The sequence below is a fragment of the Capra hircus genome, chromosome 17 (assembly GCF_001704415.2).
Source record: "Capra hircus breed San Clemente chromosome 17, ASM170441v1, whole genome shotgun sequence".
Taxonomy (NCBI): Eukaryota; Metazoa; Chordata; class Mammalia; order Artiodactyla; family Bovidae; genus Capra; species Capra hircus.
In genome coordinates, this window is record NC_030824.1 from 9,189,935 (window position 1) to 9,210,789 (window position 20,855).

Here is a 20,855-nt window from a genome sequence, read left to right on the forward strand (position 1 = left end):
GGACTAATAAATATTTAAAATTTGATAGTCTCACAAAGAATTAATCACAAATATTTTTCTTAACATTTCAATATATAAAAGAATGAAAACATAAACTTGCATTAAATTCATTAAACATATATTTATTCAGATCATTTTTCTCTAGATGGCATCTTTTTCTAGCCTTATCTTTTACTACAGGTCATGATTTGTTATAAATTCATGTAGTTGATATGTAATATGAAAACTCTCCAAGAATAATGGTTCTTGACTTTTGGCGGGGGGGGGGGGTCATAAGTGACCATGAAACTCTGATGAAAATTATGATGATACACATACTATGTTATTTAAAACTTTGGGAAAGGATGCTTATGAAACACTGAATTCTTACCCTAGTTAAGGATTCCTGCTTTAAAGATACAGAACAGTGTGTTTAGAAGGCTACCTTTTACTGAGAAAAAAAGAACAATAAAAAATACATAAATGTATCTTTCTACATGAATTTAATTTCTCTTTGCATTAAAGAAACCAACAACTCTGCCAGGATAAATAGAAACTAATAAATAGAGCTACCTATAGGGGGCAGGGTGGGGCAAATAACAGAATACACCAGGATACTGGAGTAAGATTTTTCTGCATGTACCATTTATATTGTTTTCACTTTCAAACTCTGTAAACACATTATCTATTTAAAAATATTACAGTGCAAACACTAAATGCCAAAGTCCAGAAAAATCAGTCTCTGTCGTAGAGGGTTTGCCTTTTATTTGCTTGGTCGAGAATATGTTTAGTGAAAGTGGAAGTGTTAGTCGCTCAGTCCTGCCTGACTCTTTGCAACCCCATGGACTATAGCCTGACAGGCTCCTCTGTCCATGGAACTCTCCAGGCAAGAAAACTGGAGTGGGCAGCCATTCCCTTCTCCAGGGGATCTTCTTGACCTGGGAATGAACCCAGGTCTCCTGCACTGCAAGCAGATTCTTTACCCATCCGAGCCATCAGGGAAGCCCATATTTAGTGAAGATGATGTTAAATGTGAGTTTTTTACATTCATGAAGCATATACTAAACATGAAAATAATTTATTCTAACAGTAAGGACAAAGTATTTACAATTAAGGAGAGAGCTGTGTTGAATTCTTACAGATTCTTGCTAATTTATGTTCACAGCCAACAGTATGTATTAGCTTGGAATAAAAAAAATGAACAATGACTGGAAGGACACAAAAAGGTGAACTATGTAAAGCAAACTGCTTTGTAAGTCTGTAAGAGCTCAATAACAAGTACTGCCTGAATTCCACAGGCAGCATGCACTAACCACAAGCTGAATCCATCAAGCCATGGAAAGGCATGGAGGAATTGTAAAGGCACACATTATTAAGTGAAAGAAGCCCATATGAAAAGGCTATATTCTGTGTAAATCAGATTATATGATATTCTGTAAAAGGCAAAACTATGAAGACAATAAAAGATCAGTGGTGGCCAGGGTTTGGGGGGTGGGGAGGGATGAATAGGTAGAGTGCAAAGGATTTTTAAGGCTATACAACTACTCTATGTGATACAATAAGTATGCACACAGGTCATTATGCATTTGTCCCAGCCCATGGAATGTACAACACCAAGAGTGAACCCTAAGGTGAACTGTGGACTCTGGGTGATTATTACGTGTCTCGGTGGGTTCATCGATTGTGACAAGAGCACCACTCTGGTGGGGGATGCTGATAATAAGGGGGGCTGTGCACATGTAGGGGTGGGAGGTACACAAAAAATCTGTACCTTCCTTTAATTTTGCTGCAAACCTAAAACTGCTCTAAGACAATACTCTCAAAATATATATAGAGCTGAATGAAGCTGAACAAGGTAAACATGAGATAAGCGAGGGGCAGCCAACCTGCTTGGTCCTCTTTCAGGGTGTTGGAGATGGTGGAGCCAGTGAGGGCAGCCAGTGTTGCGGACGGCGAGGCTCGGTAACGGGACAGTCTGCTCAGGAGCATCTCATTAATGCTTTTTGCAGACTCGCCCTCTTTTCTCATTAGAATTGTGCGTTCCTGAAGTGGGTTGGCTACGAATACACCATTTTCCACCTAATATTTAAAGAAAAAGAAGTTCTTAAATGGAACCTGTTTCCATTCAGTGAGCAAACTTCTTCAGAAGTGTATTACTGTCACCTGGTTACTCAAAAACATTTCCCAAAACTGTACCTGAGTAGGTGTACACCTCAAAACCTAATTGCTCTACAGAAGCTGAGAACAAAAGGGAAACTATGAGATGTTTGAGAGCTTTCATTTTTAATAGCCCAGATTCTTAAAAGTAATGAGCCAAGTTTAATAGGTTCTACGAAAGGTTGTTGATGAAAATTCCTTATACTGAATTCTACAGGCAGCTCTCACTAATTACAAGCTTCTGACAGGTACAAGTAAGATGAGAGGAAAACAAATCAATCAGGTCTTGATTTACTATTAAGTACAGCTATGAGGATTATATCTTCTTGAAATATAATTAGTGGCTAAAATCCAAACTCTGTAATAACAGCAGTCAACATTAGCCCCAGCTGCTCAGGGATTGGCAGAGCAACGGTGGAGAAAGGCAGACTTTGTCTGCTAAAAATATATGCCAGCTTCAACTGGATCCTTGCTGGTACTTGGCAGTTCTCCTTCATCGTTTGATTATAACCCAGCAAAAGCTCTGGGGTGGTGATTCTAAAATTCTTCCATCAAATTTTCAGTATGGCTTTAAGCAGACCACCTGGCTTTTATTATTACTGAAAAGATCCAGACCACTTACTATAAGCTGCTCCCACTTGTCTCTCTTCCCACTCAAGAATCTTGGTGTTCAGCTTCATTTAATCTTTTACTCTTAATTCAGAGGAAGAAGCATTTCTACCTCCTTTCTAACTGCCCCCTCAATTATCTCCCATCTGCCCCCTTCACCCTCACAGTCTCCCTCTTTGATCTCCTTCTTTTTGGTTTCAAATATTCACAGGTCTCCAAGATCTTAAAGAAAACATTGGTGGCCCATTGCAATACCATCCCTCTTCTCAACTTCCATTCACTGTCAGATGTCTTAGATATACCTCAAGCAGCCTCTTCACCCACTGCCTGCTCCAGACCAGGCTTCTGGGTCTGGTTGGAGTCTCAGAAACTGGTGTCATGAGTGAAGAGAGGTAGAAATAGAGATAAGAAAGAACAGGAGTGCGAAGTGGAAAGGCTTCCAGAAGCAAATAAAAAGCAGTGAAGGAGTCCTAAGTGAAAAGCTGGTAACAGAGAAGAGGCTAGAGGAAGCAAACTGAGGAGCACAGCCTGGCAAGGTTCCCGGAGGGGGATGGACCTGCTGAGCGAGGCTTTTATGAGACGTTCACAAAAGAGAAGTAAAAAGGCTTCTCAGAGTTTGCAAATGCTGTTTCTATTTCCTCACCTCTGCCTCTTAACGCTTTACAGCTACTTAACTCAGTTCCCTCTAACAAGTGAACATTCTTGATGGTCAAGAGGAACCTAAAACCAAAATCATCAAGGTTTTCCTTGTCTTCTGTGTAGGCTGTGCCATGGTTGCCAGAAACCTTGGGGTTGTCCTACCTCAGTCTCAGTGGCAGAATACAATCCTGGTTTCTTTTCAACATGAACACGTACCTATGTGTAAGGAACTCTTCTAATGAGCAAAGCCAAGACAGTTCTTGCCCTCTGTGTGCTCCTCTTATCTGCTGGTTCCCATCTCCACTTACTTAAACGGGAGCCTGTTTAGGATTAGACCCCGCCTCTGGTTCTAAAACCTTTGCTGGAACACCCTGTCCCTAGATCCTCCTGTGTGTGCCTGGCTCTTTCCTATCATTTAGGTCTTACATAGAATGTCACCTCCTCAAAGAGGCTTTCCATGATTACCAAAGAAGAATCCCCTCCGCCCTCCCCTACTCACCCCCACAAGCCAGAGCACAACATCCAGTCATGTTACCTGCACAGCACTTAGCATTCTCTGAAATGATCTTACTCATTAATTCATTTATTATTTGACCTTCTACCTCCACTCCACCTTAGCTGAATGCTGGCTCCCCAAGAGCCAGGATCCTGCCTGCCTTGTTTGCTGTCTCATTTCCAGCACTCATGAAGCAGACAGTAAATACTTGAAGCTCTGCTGAATAAACAGATCTGTGTCCTGACTCAAGAGGAGGGCATGCAACCCACTCCAGTATTCTTGCCTGGAAAATCCCATGGACAGAGGAGCCTGGCGGGCTACATCCATGGGGTCACAAAGTCGGACACGACTGAAGCGACAGCATGCACACATGTCCTGACCCAAATCCAATGCTACCTCTCCATGGCAACTCCTACATCGCTATATACAGACCATCCTTGCTACTGGGATTGAGCACAACTTTTCTAACTGCCTCCCACTCCCCAGCACTTCGGCTGGAATAGCCTCTGTCGCCTAAAATTGAACACATCCACATCTTCCCACACTGTGATACCCCCACCCTTCAGCTAGATTCACGTTTACCAAGTGTAGCTCTATTTATGTTGCACGACTCTAAATATGACCCTTCAAAGGCATCCAGACTAAAAAATCAATCACTTGGCACTGGAAAACACTGCCCAATCTGGCTCCATAAGAAAAACAATGGCTAAATTAAGAAAAAAAAAAGTCATGCTATTGTGTTTAAGTACTTTGAAAATATTGAAAAGAAAACCTGATAAAGCACCCATGAGAAGCAAAGAGGACTCAGCTTTGGTGCCCAAGTAGTAAATCTGGGAACCTCTATACTTAGCAAAGTATCTCTTTGGGACGAAAAAGCTACTAGTGATTTTGAAAGGAGGGGGAAGCGCCTGGGAGGAGTGAGAAGCAGCACACAGCTAGTGATGACAAGAAGCTTCCCTCTGGCTCCCTTCCTGGCACAAGCTACCACCTCAAGTCCAGTGACCATCCAGCGTCTCAACTTGGTCTCCCCACTTTGACCCCGTATGTTTTACTACATTAGCCAAAGATTCATTTACAGATGAAAATAAAATTATGTCCTTCCTTGTCTGAAGCCCTGCATCAGCTTCCCAATAAATTTAAAACAAAACTCAAATGGCTGGTAAGGCCCATGGGGTCCAACATCCACTGACCTCCGTGCTTTGGTTTCCCCTTCTCCCCACACTTTCAGGACACTGCCTTCTGTCCCTCCTCTAAAATGCCTGCATGCTAGGCCTATACTTGGTGATCCCTCTTTCTGGACTGGACTAGTTCTGATTTGCCTGAGAATGTCCTGGTTTTAGCACCAACGGTCCGTGTCCTAAGAAACGTCTCAGGTCCTGGTAAATGGGGAGGGTTGGTTGCCATCTCTGGCAGGATAGATGGCTGCTTCTCATCACTCTCATTTCAGCTCAAATGTCCTTCCTCAGAATGGCCCTCTCTGCCAGGCAAACCGGAGTGGCTCGCCATCTCTACCCCCTCACTCTCTATCACATTACCCTCTTTTATTTTCTCCCCAGCATTTGCCAGTAGCTGAAATTATTTTCTTCTTGTGTTTCCTTTCTTACTAACTCCCCACACTCTGATGTAAGTGCCTTGAAAACAAAGGCTTATTACCCTGCTACCCAGACAAGGCACTGGATTAACACTGAATGAATGAAGATCATCTCAGCTATCCGAATCATAATTTAAAGAAAATCATAAACCGATGGAGTTGAAGGGGGAGAGGCACCTAGTGCATCCGTTATTATACTGACCATATAGTTAAGAACAGACCTAAGAAAGAGACAAAACAGCAGTAAAATTGTCACTGAATCTATCTGAAGAACAGCAGCTTACAGAAAGCACATGGGCACAGGAAGAGGTCTCAGAGCAAAACAGAGCTGAAGATGTAAAACACGTGCCCTGAAAAGGTAAAAGAGAGTTATAGAAGATTCTCAAGCAAGGATGTGTCCAGTGCACAGGTAATGAAATCAGGCAGAAAGAGTCCATGCCTTGGTTATTCTATAATCTTGAAGGAAAAGGCTAAAATTAAGAATAAGGTATTTCCTGCTGATCAACATGTTGGTACCGTCACAGCTGAATTCTGCACCAAAGCAAAAGGGACAAGGAGGGACAGGATTATATTTTACATAAAATAATTTATAAAGAATGGTAAGAAAGGTCTTTTTGATAAGATGATATTTGAGCAGAGACCTAAAAAGAGAGAACGAGCTGTCTGTTTATCTGCAGATGACACTGCACAAGGCCCGGAAGGGAGAACACGTTAGTGCCTGCGTGTCAGCCAGGAGGTCAGGTGGGGCTAGAGTGGAGTGACAGAAGCCCCAAATCACACAGTACTCTTACAGAGGTGAAGGGGGCTGGGAGACACTTAGAAGGTAAAGCAGGCAATATATGCTGACTGGGCAAGGAATCGGGGAAGGGAAAAGAGGAGAGAGAGGGACACAGAGGTCTCTGGCCAGCAATAAAAGGACACAGATGTGATGAAGTGAAACGGGAGAGCCTGAGGCAGAAGCGGATCTGGGGTAAAATCAGGAGTTTGGTACAGGGCATATCTAGCTTGAGGAAACTATCAGACTTCCAACTGGAAAAGTCTCATATCCTGAGCATATACAAACACCCACCCACATCAATATGCATGCAGAGCCTCAGGGACAGGTTTTGGCTGAGAAGCAAAATTGAGCATCATCTGTACAGAGAGGTGTTTAAAGCTATAAGACAGGATGAGATCAACGAGGGAGTAAGAGCAGACAGAGTAGACAGAAGGGGTCCTAGAAATAGGTCCTGGCACCCTTGACTGTTGAGAGGTTAGGAAGACAGGAGATAGGAAACACCAGTGATGAGAGAAGCCCTAGGAGTGTCCCAAAGCCCAAATGAAAACAGTTTCAAGAATGGGGGGGAGTGAGATCATATTAAATACTGCTAGAAGGTCAAGTAAAAAGAAAAGAGAAGTGCCCTTGAATTTACTATTGTGGAAGTCCCTGGGGAACGTAGGAAGAGCTGCTATGGTGGCATGGTGAGACTGCAGCAGGTTCAAGAGCGAACAGAAGGGAAGAAAGTAAAGCAGCAAGAATAAATTATTTCAAGCATATTGCTGTAAAGGGGAACCAAAGATAGGGGAGTGGAGGAGAATGAGGGTCAAGGGAGTTGGTTCTGCTTTTTCAAGACCGAATATCTTCTCCTGTATTTATATGCTGTGGTGAATGATCCACTGAGAGAGGAAAGCTAGTATCATAGGAGAAGGCCAATTCCAGAGAGAATCCATACCTGCCCACCACAATTTTTATCACACAGTAGGCAGTGATTGATTATACACAGTGCACTGAACCAAGCTTTCTATACTAAACAATGTAACTTGGAAATTAATTTACTTCAGTCCACACAGATCTGCCCCATGCTTTTTAATGGCTACACAGTGTTCCTTTCTGTGATAGTATCATAAGCAGAAAGCCAGGTAGGTATCTTTGTTGGGCTTCCCAAGTCAGTATTTTAGAATTTGCTAAATTAATGACAGGTGATGCTTAAAATTTTTTAATTTTATGATGAAAAATTTCAAACATAGGTAAAAATTGTGAATAGTATAATGAACTTTCATATATTCATCATCCAATTTCAACTATTATCCGGATATAGCCAAATTTGTTTAACCCACCTATCTCTTTTTTACTCCATTTTAAACATGTCCCAGACATCATGAAATTCCACTTCTGAATATTTCACTGTTGCTGCTGCTGCTGCTAAGTCGCTTCAGTCGTGTCCAACTCTGTGCGACCCCAGAGATGGCAGCCCACCAGGCTCCCCCATCCCTGGGGTTCTCCAGGCAAGAACACTGGAGTGGGTTGCCATTTCCTTCTCCAATGCATGAAAGTGAAAAGTGAAAGTGAAGTCACTCAGTCACGTCCGACTCTTCGTGACCCCATGGACTGCAGCCTACCAGGCTCCTCCATCCATGGGATTTTCCAGGCAAGAGTACTGGAGTGGGGTGCCATCGCCTTCTCCGCACCACTCATCTCTAAAAATATGGACATTTTCTTATATAATCACAATGCCATTATCATAACTTTAAAAATAAGAATATACTCCTTAGTTTCCTCTAATACTTATTTTATATTCAAATTCCAAATTGTCTCCAAATTTTCTTTTCTACAATTGGGCCATTGGATTCAGACTCCAAAAGTAACTCAAAGGTTACTGTTTTAATCTAGAGCAGGCCCTTGAGCGTCTCCCCAACTTTTTATTTCATGCCATAGGCAAAGGCTGGTAGTTGTTCTATTTCCTCCAGGGCAGGTATGAGCTTTTGATCCTGTATGTCTAAAAATATCTTTATGCTGTTTTTATGACTGATTGATATTTTGGTTGACTATCTGACTTCTGGGTTAGATATTGATTTCCCCCAGAATTTTTGGAAGTACTGCCCCATTTTTACATCCAGTAATGAGACTGAACAGCCTGGTGTTCTTCTTATACCTCATTATTTGTACATGACTTTATTTTACCTCCAGAAGCTTTAGAATCTTCTTTGCTCCTGATAATCTGAAATTTCAAGATGAGGTGCCAGTGTGGACATTTTTCATTCACTGTGCCAAAGACCTTTTAATCTGGACATCAGTGTCCTTTAGTTTGACATTGTCCTTCTATTATTTATTTGATAATATTTTATTTTCTGTTCTCTTTTGGGAACTGCTGTTACTAAGTATTCAGAAGGATTATTCCTTTATGTCTTTTATCTTTTCATATTTACTGCTCTTTACTTATCCTACTTTCTAGATTTCATATCTTTAATTCCCTTATTAATTTTTAAAATTTGACCATCATAAACTCCTTCTCATTCTGAGAGTCCTTTTTTCATGATATCGTGCTCTGTTTTATGAACGCAGTATCTTCTCATCTGTCTCACAGAGTAGTAAGCGCTAATGAGGTCTTTATCTTACTCTATTAGCTGTTTTTCTGATTTCTTTTTCTTATTTTTAGTTTCCAATCTAGAGACTTTCCTAGTTTGCCTAGAGTTTCTCAATGGTCTGCTTTAAATTTTTTTAAAGAACTTTATTAGTGTCATCTTAAAATGTACACAAAAGAAGAAAGAGTAGTATAATGAGCTCCCCATGTGCCCGGCTCCTGGCTTCAGTAATTATCACCACCTTGCCAAACTTCTAAAATCTATTCCTCTCCCTCCACACACACAGCTCTCCAAAGCCCTGGCCTCTGCTTGTTTGGGGTGTTTTTGTGTCTGCTCTTTTTTAAAACAGTTCACCACTAGAAAGGAATGCTATACACATGGTTGGGGAAGCTTACTTACTAGAAGACATCACTGTGGGTGATTCACTGGGGCAGCAAGTCTTTAACTTATATGAACCCAAATATCAGTACAGTGGGGTCTTTTCTCCAGGGTCATTTGGTTTTTTCAGACAAACATCAAGACTTTTGCCTGGACGGCTGGCATCTGAGCACAAATGTAGTGCGTACCAGAAAGGAGACGACAGACAGTTCCTTTAACAAACTTGCAGTCTATACCCCCATCTCATAATAGTTCTGTGCCATACCTGATGCCACCAATCCTTAAGACTCTCTAAGGCTGGATGTTGGTGAATCATCTCTCTTCCTCTTGGGAATTCCCCTGAATGTATACTTTTAGTTTTGGCTTTCCCCATACTAAAGGACAAGAAGAGACACTATTATCTATCTCCATCTCCTAAGGTTAGGGGATAAGAGATACTACTTAGAGCTGAGGAACAAGTAATAAAGGTTTAACTATAAGTTACAAAGATATCCTCCTCCAAAGAGGAGTTAAAATGAATCAAATAAATACACTAGGAGGAAGGAAGAAAAAAAGGAGGTGAATTGAGCGAAATCCTCATCTGTCACAGCAAAAAACCAAAACACAAACACATAATATATGGAGTTAGTAAATCAAGAAACAGCAATGTAAGCCTTTCACTTAGAGACATGAAAGTAACCACTAGAAGAAGGAAAAGCTGACACTATTAAATTAACTATCCATAAGGAACATGCCAGGGATGGGGCAAGAGACTCCCACTTTCCATTATGAGCCCAGATGTACTAGATGTACTACCTCAAATTTTAATGCATGTGCATGTTTTTCTTTGACATGATCTTTAAAATTCAACCAAAGCACATCAAGGAAAGGGGAATTCTTTGATGTTTTTCCATTATTCTTAGGTGGTGGCGGTGGTGCTTTATTTGCTAAGTCAAGTCCAACTCTTGAGACCCCATGGCTATAGCCAGTCAGGCTCCTCTGTCCAGAAAAAAAGATCTAAATCCTTTAACCAGCTGGTTAAGTTTGTTTGAAAACAATTTTCTTTTTTCTTTTTTAAAAAAGACATTCCTAGTTGTACAACCTCTAGCAGATCAATTTGAAGGCTCACTCTGGCTAAGACATTTTATAAGAAAAGATCATTTTTGGAGAATACTGTGAAACTAGATAATAGAAAAAGAACAATGTATACTGAAAGGTTACTAAACTGATAGCTGGCAGGATGGATGACTGATTTTCCAGAACAAGTTATAACCTCATTAAAGTTTATTAGAAATTACTTCAGTGTCTTTTCTCCCTTCCGAGGAAGACTAAAATTCTTCCCAGAAGGAGGCTGTTAAATTACATCATGAAAAAAGGTTTTGTTGAACCTGGCTTGGAGCAATTTTTTCTTTTACAAGTCTCTACAAATACTATCTTGACGTCTCAGTGCTGTCCAAGAGAACTTTCTTTAATGATGGAAATGTTATCTTTGACATTCAATATGGTAGCCACTAGCCAGCCACATGTGGCTACTGAGCACTTGAACCGTGGCTAATGTGACTGAGCAACTAAAGTTTTAACTGTATTTATTTCTGATCAATTTAAACTTCTGATTAAATTAAACCACAGCTTCATGTGGCTACTGGCTATTGCACTGGACAGTGCAGATCTGGACTCTCATAGTTCCCCGTCTCTCCTCGCCTCAAGCTCTGCTCTCTGCACTCATCCACTCTGGCTCACTGTCATTTCCTATAACACACATGCCTGCTCCCACCACAGAGCTTTTGCACATGTGGTCTCCTTTTCCTAGACTGTTTTCCCCTCCCCTCCCCCCAACTCCCTCATCTGGTTAGCTACTACATTTCCTTCACTACCTCAAATTATGCTGTCCATTTATTTGCTCACTCGATTATGGGTGAAGTTTTGTCTCTCTCCTACTGCCACTCAACCCACCCACTAGTCAAGATACAAGCTCCATTTGAGCAAGGATCCTACCCCCTTGCCCATCACTGTATTCCCACCACCTGAACACCACTGTGCCTGGCTCTCAGGAGATACTTTGCCAATATCTAATGAATGAATGAATGATTGCCTTTCACAGTTTCAATCATCATCTCTCTCGGAGACGCCCAATATCCATGTGTAGACACAATCTTGCTACTGTAATCTAGTTCCAAATTTCCAGCAAGCTCATGCGCATTTCTCCTTAAAAACCCCACTGTCTACATATTAACTATTGTTGTCTCCATTCTGTTGCTAGATTAACCTTCAAAAAGCCTGCTTTACTTGTGTCATACAACTCCAAATAAGCCTTCAAAACACATCCAAGAGAAAAACCAATTTTGAGGCAAGAGTGAATACACTGCACAAGTACTCCAAGTTTCTTAGGTCCCTTGTACATCAACATAAAAAGAAAGCAAGTGAAAATGTCTCTGCAAAGACACGGGATGAGAAAGTGAAACTCACCACAAGTTCAAAAGTGTCCATGAAAACAGAATGTCCCTTAGGTGTTTTCTCATTCAGGCTGGCAGGAGACCAGATCCAATAGAAGTAAGTGCCGTCTGAAGAAAGGTGCACAGTGCTCATAGTGCTGCCAACAGGGAGGTGATTGGCTGGCATTGGCACCACCTGGCACACCTGGACAAGAAAGGGAGGAAAATTTCATTAGTGTGACATGTAAATTCTGTTCCTATCAATTCATCATTAATGCCATTAAATCCAAGAAGATAATTCGGTAGGCTTCCTGGTCAAAATAAAACTGACATTTATCTCTAAGAATAATATATGAAAATCACATGACAAATATATAAAACTTCATACAACAAGCCATGCAACATATTAAAAGATCCTTGAGATTAATTCAAATTACATTTTAATAGGAAAAAAAATTATCTGCTGAACACTTTAAATCTGCTTTGCATGTGTGTTTTATCAAATATTTATTTTTTAAAAAGTCTTAGAGAAATAGTACTTTCTGAAATTTCCTTAGTAAATAAATTTAAGACTTCATTATATGTAAAGGACAGGAACCATATGTTATTCATCTTTATACTCCCAGCACCTAATTTAGAGTCTAACTCAAAAATTAATAATTATGGAAGGAAGCAAAAAGAGAAGGCAAGAAGAAAACAAGAGGGAAAGCAAAGAAGAGGAGAAAGGCCTCAAAAAAAGAAGGCACACATAAGCTCCTAACGTAGAACACGAGACGTTATTGAAATTTACCAGGAAGAAAGAGACAAACAGCCATTCTATACATTAGACATGAAGGCATGTGTTTCTAATAGCAAACATCCTTTGGTTTCAGCACAATGAATAAGTTCTTATACTAATTTTTATTGCCAGAGGAAAGCACTTAAAATAATAGAAAATAAGAATCAAGAAACCTGCTTTTTTTTTTTTTTAAATCCAAGAATAGGAGCAGAACTGAAAATTCCCAAATAAAAATAATTAGAGATGGTCAGGTGCCTTCAGGGAACATTAAGAATGACCTTTAGTTACTCCATTTCTTTGGGTGCATCACTAGTTTTCCTCAGGTTACTTTTGACCCCTGAACTCATGTTATGAACTTTTTTCCAGACTTGTTTTGTCTACCTCAAAAGTTTAAAAGTCATGGAGTTGCTGTAACTACACTTTGAAATATGTAATGCCAATAAGTCTATAAAGTTAACAGCTACTGATGGCCTAAGTGAAGTCACTCAGTCGTGTCCAACTTTTTGTGATCCCATGGACGAAACCAGGCTCCTCCGTCCATGGAATTTTCCAGGCAAGAATACTGGAGTGGGTTGCCATTTCCTTCTCCATGGGATCTTCCCAATCCAGGGATTGAACCCGGGTCTCCCGCATTACAGGCAGACGCTTTACCATCTGAGCCACCAGGGAAGTCACTGAATGGCCTAAGCCACCCCAAAATTGTTCCAATGCAGATATCTAGTTAGTGAGAACATTGCTTTCTTGGACAACAGAGTTTTTATGACAACACAGGATACTAACATTACTTCAAGTGTAAATCACATTCTAAGATTTAACATCTGTTTAATTCCCTAGCTTATAACTCCATTGCAAATAAACACAGGCAGTGTTCTCATCTATATGAATTACTGATAGGAAATGGAGTTAATATGGCCTCTATTTATTCACTTTTTCAATTCACTTTCACAATTTCTGAGTACCTCCAATCTGATCTGGAGACACAATGGTGACAACTCCAGGAAAAACACAGCTGAGAGGCAGACAAGAAAAGGTGTAACATCTCACTTAAGCCCTGGCTATGACTACTCTCAGGGCACTCACTCCACAGATGGCAACTATAACTGTTGTGTTCAAATTTGGTTGAAAGGCAGACAGCTGTAGCATAAAGAGCTCAGACTCTAGAATGGATGGAAGTCCTCTTGCTGCCATTACTGTGTGCCAAGATACTTAGTCTCTCTAAGCACACTCTTCCACTGAAGGACAAACACTTACTGGACGCTTACAATGTGCCTAGCCTCAGGTGCCTTAACTGTAAGATGAAACTGCCGTAGTTATACCTTCCAGGTAGGACGTGTCAATTGCCCAAACCAGGGCCTGGCACAGAGAGACAAGCTTATTATCATTATCATCAATCAAGTGCTGTGGCTACATTCTAGGGACACAAATATGAGTAAGACAGTGTCCAAAACTAAAGGTGCGTGTGGTCTTGGCGAGTAGTTCCACACGAGAGCAGGTGATCTCAATATAATGTGGCAAGTGACATCACAGAGTGCTACGAGAGCACCATGGATGGATAAGTTCGATCCTGGGCACATGATGATTTTATCTAAACTCACTTCAAAGCTCCCGTTCCCACAGAAAGCCTGTTTAGAACAAACTGAATAAGGGAAATACTGTCTTTTCAAAATAGATCTAGAAAAAAAAAAAGCTGGTATTTATACCATCTTTGACTCTCTAGAACTTTTTTAAATCAAAAGTTTGTTCTGGGATGATTTGGGAGACTGCAATTGATGTATATACACTATTGTTACTATATATAAAATAGATAACTAATGAAGACATACTGTATAGCATAGGGCACTCTCCTCAGCGCTCTGTGTAGTAACCTAAATGGGAAGGAAATCCAAAAGAGAGGAGGTACATGTACACATATAGCTGATTCATTTTGCTGTACAACAGAAAACTAACACAACTGTTGTAAAGCAACTATAGTTCAATAAAAAGGAACTAAAAAAAAGTTTGTCTTTGGCCTTAGAAACTCTAACAGAGCACATTCACTCAGATCATGTAGGAAAAGTTAAGACACTAGAGAAAGAACAGAATGCCCAAAACAATGACAGTTAAAAGGATGTCACTCCGGCAGGAAACTGCTGTAACATCTTACGGGAAAACCCAAACAAACCCAAGGTATCAACTGTGTTATTGCTTCTGATCATGTCATGAACTTTGCTTACCATCTCCAAAATATAGAACACAAAGCCTTGGTGTTCTGTTTACCTGAAGGGTATTCTGGTCAATGACCTGGAAAAGGGAGTGAGGTTTATTGTCAAAAGATACAGGCCGGTGGAGAAGACTGCCACTGCCAAAAGCAAGCCATCCTGGTTCCAGCTCCTCGTTCCGGCAGTACACAAAACCTCTGCGGGGGGAAAAGGCACACAGGCTAAGTCAGCAGGTCAGGTCTGACACCCGACAATGAGCTACCACAGACAAAACTATATTTTCCTCCTCATTTCTTTTCAGTGACTAAGTATACAAAACATCTGAAGGAGAATAACAATATTAACTTTGAGACTGACAAACTATGGCAAATATTAATTTCCCACAACAAATTGGAGAGGAGAAAAGGTTGGGGAAACAATCTAATTAAATATACATAAGGATCTCAAACTGTGGTTTCTTTTGGCAGCAATTCATAGATCTTATATCTCAACTGAAAAAAAAAAATCACTGCTGATCCAATGTCAAATCCAAGGATAAAGAGACTTAGCTAGAAATATACCCACTTTTTGACATGGAGAAGTCACTAATATAGAAATTCTGATCACGGAGGGATTTTTGGCTAGAAGCTACAAACAATGATCTTAGGGCTACCAAACTCTATTTTTATAGAGTCAAAAACAAAGCTGAAATACATTAATAGAACTAGGAAAAGAAAGTGACAATAAGAGAAAACCAGAATCGTATGAAGTCATTCAGATTTGTTTAGTCACTAGTCAGTCTACAGGGAGTTAGCACGCACTCCCAGGGGTCTTCACCACAGATTTACGTAATGAGGAAAATGTTCCAGCCAAATTATTCACCAATTCCATGCAACTGACCTGAGAGTACCATGTAATCCAGACCCCAATTTGCTTACTCCTCTTCCAACTGAGTTAGTAGTATACAGGTAAAGACCATCTGCCGTGAGACAGCGTCCCAAGTCAGCATCTGAAATCATTTTTTCACAGGTAAATTATATACATGCTTTTTCTAATGAAATTATAAATGTGCTTTTTCGAATGAAAAAACCATTATGAGGCTGAGTGAAAGATAATTTCCCACTTTTAAAATAAGTGCTTCTTGAGAACTCCCTGGTGGTCCAGTGATTAAGACTCAATGTGCTCATGGCCAGGGCCCCAAGTTTGATCCCTGGTCTCAGAACTAAGATCCCCACAAGCTGTGGAGCACAGCTAAAAATAATAATAATAAAATAAGTGCTTCAGTGCGACTTCCAGGGAAGACAGCTCGAACCCCTACATCAAACTTCAAAATGCATGTAGGGTTAGGGACCAAGATCAGGGAAAGAGGTCAGATAGTTATTATCAGGAGAATCTGGTTCAGTCTGCCAAAGATTTTTCTTTTTTCTTTCTGAATAGCAAAAATTCATTCCTAACTCTAATCTGAAATGACTAAGAAGTGCACTCCTTTCCCTAAGGAGTGCATAATAAAAAAAGGTAGAAGGTTCAAGAGTTTGGGACACTTATTAGTTGACTTTGGACCTCTCTGAATTTCAGTTTCTGTAGCTCTAAGCTGAAGATAGTATGTACCTTAGTGTGCACAGTATAGTGCATACTGAGATACGCAGATAGCATGCACAGTAAGAGTGACTGTGACGGTTGAAGGAGACAATATAAGCACACACCACACTGTTCTCTGGTACAAAGCCAGTGCCCCTTAAATGGCAAATGATATTATATTGATAGACTAATGATAATTTGAACTAGAATCTGCTCCTTGTGGATTTTCTATCAAGCAATCCTAATGTTACATTTCTGGAGTGTTGTGCTCAGTTGCTTCAGTCATGTCTGACTCTTTGCGATCCTACAGACTGTAGCCCACCAGGCTCTTCAGTCCATGGGATCCTCTAAGAATACTGGAGTGGGTTGCCACGCCTTCCTCCAGGGGATTTTCCTGATCAAGGGATTGAACCCACGTCTCCTGCTTTATGGATGGATTCTTTACTGCTGGGCCACTGGGAAACCCAAATTTCTGGAATGACACAGTACAAAAATATAATATTGCTTCTATTTAAAAAACAGCAATTATATTTCCCTTTTGGTATATCTTCCCCAAGCTAAAATAAAGTTTCTCTCTGAATGATAGTAAATGGTTTACTAAAACATCCTAGAGAATTTACCTTTAAAAAAAGAACATATAAATAAAACGTTGGGCTTATTTTCAAAATCAATCCACTTACTATGTTTAAGTGGAGTTTCTTTACTACTTGACATATTAGAGAAAATTCAGCATCACAGCACTCAAATTGGTACTGAGCATGTGGTTGGGAAGATCCTCTAGAGGAAGGACATGGCAACCCACTCCAGTATTCCTGCCTGGAGAATCCCGCGGACAGAGAAGCCTGGTGGGCTACAGTCCATGGGTCGCAAAGAGTCAGACACGACTGAAGCGACTCAGCACACGTGCACATCCACATCTGCACGTGATTATCTTACAAATTCAGTCTACTAATCCAAGACAACTGAGACTTCTTCCTACTGGTTCTTCAAAAAACCGTTAAAGTAGGTCATCATTTTAAAAATACTAAATTCATTCCTTAAACATTTTAACTTACAACTTATAAATAGACACTTATTCACCACTATTTAGATTAAGGTCAAGGCCTTATGAGTATGGATCTGACAGGGAGTGGGAGTGAAGGGGACAGAACAATAAATAAGATGGGCCAGAGCTGACACTTGCTGAAGCTGAGTGTTTACTATATTATTTACTATAGAATTCTTTCAACTTCTGTGTATGTTGAATGTTTCCAGTATTACAAGTTAAATAAGATTACATTTTAAATTTTTATAAGAAAAATATCCTCTAGCCAGAAGCAAAACCAAAGGTACAAGAGACTGAAGGGCATACAGATCAGCTTGATATCATCATCCTCAGTGAGAAATTACATGTCTGTGAGATTCTCTAGGAAAGAATACTGGAGAGAGTTGCCATGCCCACCTCCAGGGGATCTTCCCAACTCAGGGATCAAACTCTTATCTCTTATGTCTCTTGCATTGGCAAGTGGGTTCTTTACCATTAGCACCACCTGAGAAGCCCAAAAGGACTAAAGGAGAAAGTGAAGAAAAGGGTTTGGTTTTGTATGAATTTGTTTATTTCTGCTCATAATGTTTAAGAACTTCTTGGGCACTGCAGGTTTTCACTTTTCCTGTTGACTCTAATTGAGTCAGTGAAGGTGGTAACTCACATCCCAAAGTCTTGCCTGCTCCTCTCATCACTTTAGCATGACTATCCGGAATAAACAGTGGACCATGAAAAGGCACAGGCACCAGACGAGAGATAGGGGGTGGCCCATCGCTGAGACTGCACCCCATTCCCATACGGTTATCTGAGAAAGTTGCCCCCATCAAGAGAATGAAATGAAAGGGTAGGGAGAACAGACTGAATCCCATCCTAAATTCTTAGAGAACATCAATTTCTTAGAGATCATTCTAAAGTATTCTATTTCTAAATGGAAATTATTTCCTAGGGTTTTTAAAAAATTCTTACTTTTATCAGTTATGCAACATTTAATGATATAATCACAAGTACCAACTACAATAACAAACAGGTTTGGAAGCAAGGCAGACTCCTTGCAAGGCTGCAACTCCAGATGTGGAAGCAGCAGGGCACAGACTATAAAAAGAGCGTATTGGCCTCATGGGTTGTGTGTGCCATGGCACACTAGTCAGTACATCCACCAAATGAAGAAAGAGGCCTAATTCATCTGGCAAGTCAGTTAACTGCAGGACATTTCAGAGACCTTCTGCCATTTTCGCTGAAATCACAGAGTAAACAGATATGTAATACTTGTGAAACTGTGTAAAAACATTTTAATCTCCTTTGTTTAAAGGAGATACTTCACAATTCATGCTCCTTTGAACAATCTTTTTGTTGTTGTTGTTGTTGTTTTTAGGACAAGAGGGCTCACCAACACACACACACAATAAATTACTCAAAGAAACAGAATCAGGCAGCAAGACCTGATACTCTACTCGTGGATATAAAAATTCAACTTAAGGTTCCCATGCCCAAATTTAAATACTCAGGAATCAATTTAAGTAACTCATGCCTCGTTTGCAGGACTGTACGGATGATCCTTTTCCCTTGCGATAGTAAAACCTATCCATTTTCTTACCTCACTCAGTATTAGCTTTTATACTTTTACTGATAAAGCAGACAATGAATGCACTGTATAGGAAGCTTGAGCTCTTAATTAAAAGGAACACAGAGTTACATCTAAATCGTTTGCCACAATGATCTAAAACCACTCTTTTCATATCCTAATTTCAATCATAGGACCCAAACCCTTGCATTACCTTTATTTTCAGAACTGGAGCCAGTGTTGCTATCTGGTGCAGGCAGCATGTCTTCATACCCCCAGGATACTATATGTTTGCCACCAAGCAAACAGGAGGGGGATCCGGGCCCCCCTTCCAAAAGCAACAGCCTAAGAGAAGGAGGTAGAGAATCATAAAGACACTGACACTATCCATTCCAGCAAGAAGATAAAAGTCAATTTACCATCTCAAAGAGCATAAAACTACAATAGTTCTACACAATACTATGTATCTGAAAAGACATTCATGAAACATATTTTTACATTAAAAAAATTATGAAGTAGTGCTTATGTTATAATAAATTTGTAGCTGTGTGTAAAAATGTATATATTTTACATGTATACATGTATGAGAGAAAGGAAGGGATGGAGAGAGAGGGGTATGAACTAGGAAATACATACAACATTTGGAGTGGTTATCTTTGAGGACCGAAATTATGAACAACTTTCACTTTTTCACTTTATGTCTTAACATATTATCATCTTGAAATCTACAATAAAAATTTAAGACAAGCTATTGCATTTTTTTAATCCACTAAAATTAAAAAATGAAAAACAACATGCTTTTTTAAGAAGGAAAAAACAAAATTCTTACTTACAATGATTAGAATAGCACACTTACTTAAAAGCATGAGTCATTAATTGATTTTAAAAAAAGTTTAGCAATTTACTTATTGGAAAAGCTTTAATTCTCAAGGCTCACTTGTGTAGAAGGAGGGTGAGGATCCAAAGTGACAGCTTACCTATACAGCACATCGGCTACAGGCAGGGACCCTAAATCAGTCTGTTTCTGTAATAGATGGACTGTATGAACAAAAGTTTTCAATGATCCCCTAAAAAAAGAGGGAACAGAAAATCATTTAAATTGAAATGTCAAGTAATAAGGTTGTTGATGTCAATGTTATTAATCACTTGGGAAGCTTCCAAAATAAGTCTGTGTCTGCTGAGCAACTGAGCATGTATGCTGCCAATCAGTAGCTGTGCTGTACAAAATATCAGATATACTTGCCTCTTACCGTGCTGATTCTTCTTGTATTTGCAAAGGTAAATTATCTCCCCCTAACATGAAAGTTCAAAACAGAAAGCTCAAGCACAAAACACAGGTGGTGATTATGCCTGGATACTCTTGCATCAAGTCAATCTCTAGTCTAGAGGAGAGATTTCACTGGAAGAGGTTATATTTAGAGTCTAGCACTATTTCCAGGCTTAAATTTTTTAATATCTTTGTTAAGTTCATCCATTTTACATCTCACCAATTTCCCATCACATTAAATATGACCAAAAAGAAAAACATTCAAATAATATTTTGTGCTGAAGGGTATTCCTTCCGCTTTCCCCTGCTGTGAAGTATGTGATTGTAATGCTTGCAGAGCTCACAAAGACCCAATTTCCTTTTGGTTCCAAAGGCTTGAGGCCCTGGGAAGTCTGTAATACGGTCAGCAGGATCTAAAAGAAGGTGCTTTTAAGATGCACAAGACTTACCTGGCCAGATTCCAAGTATAAATCACCATAAGAACATTTCCTGAACTAAATGATCATGGGTATCAGATGGGCTGACTTCAGACTGCTGTCTTATTTCTCTTAGCCAAGGCTTTAATTGCTAGGTATCATGTACCTAAACCTCACAAGAAATGGAATACCCAACGGAGGATCAAGGAGGCCTAGAGTTCTCCTCTTAATTGTCCCCTTCCCTATCTCTGGTGTTCAAAAGAATCAAAACCAAAGAACCATACTGGCAGGGAGGCAGCAGAGAGAGTGTAAAAGCACAAGCTGGGAGAAAAGACCCCTAGGCTCTAAAACCAGGCTCTGGCACTCACCAGCGGCACCATCTCAGTCTTGTTACCAAACTCCGATAGGTTTTTACTTCATCATCTGTCCAACAAGGATACCTCCCTGTGTTA

General features: G+C 40.0%; 1 protein-coding gene across 5 annotated transcripts in view; it reads right to left on the bottom strand.

Annotated features, from left to right (window-relative positions):
* The window catches only part of HECTD4 (HECT domain E3 ubiquitin protein ligase 4), a 167,455-nt gene that overhangs the window by 91,690 nt on the left and 54,910 nt on the right, over positions 1-20,855 (bottom strand). For all 5 annotated transcript variants that reach the window (XM_018061149.1, XM_018061154.1, XM_018061152.1 and 2 more), the window contains exons 3-8: positions 19,698-19,787; positions 18,935-19,065; positions 15,458-15,566; positions 14,637-14,775; positions 11,637-11,807; positions 1,866-2,058 (exon numbers count right to left, since the gene is read on the bottom strand). In XM_018061149.1, coding sequence (XP_017916638.1) covers positions 1,866-2,058; positions 11,637-11,807; positions 14,637-14,775; positions 15,458-15,566; positions 18,935-19,065; positions 19,698-19,787 — 833 coding nt within the window. The remainder of the gene's footprint in view (positions 1-1,865; positions 2,059-11,636; positions 11,808-14,636; positions 14,776-15,457; positions 15,567-18,934; positions 19,066-19,697; positions 19,788-20,855) is intronic.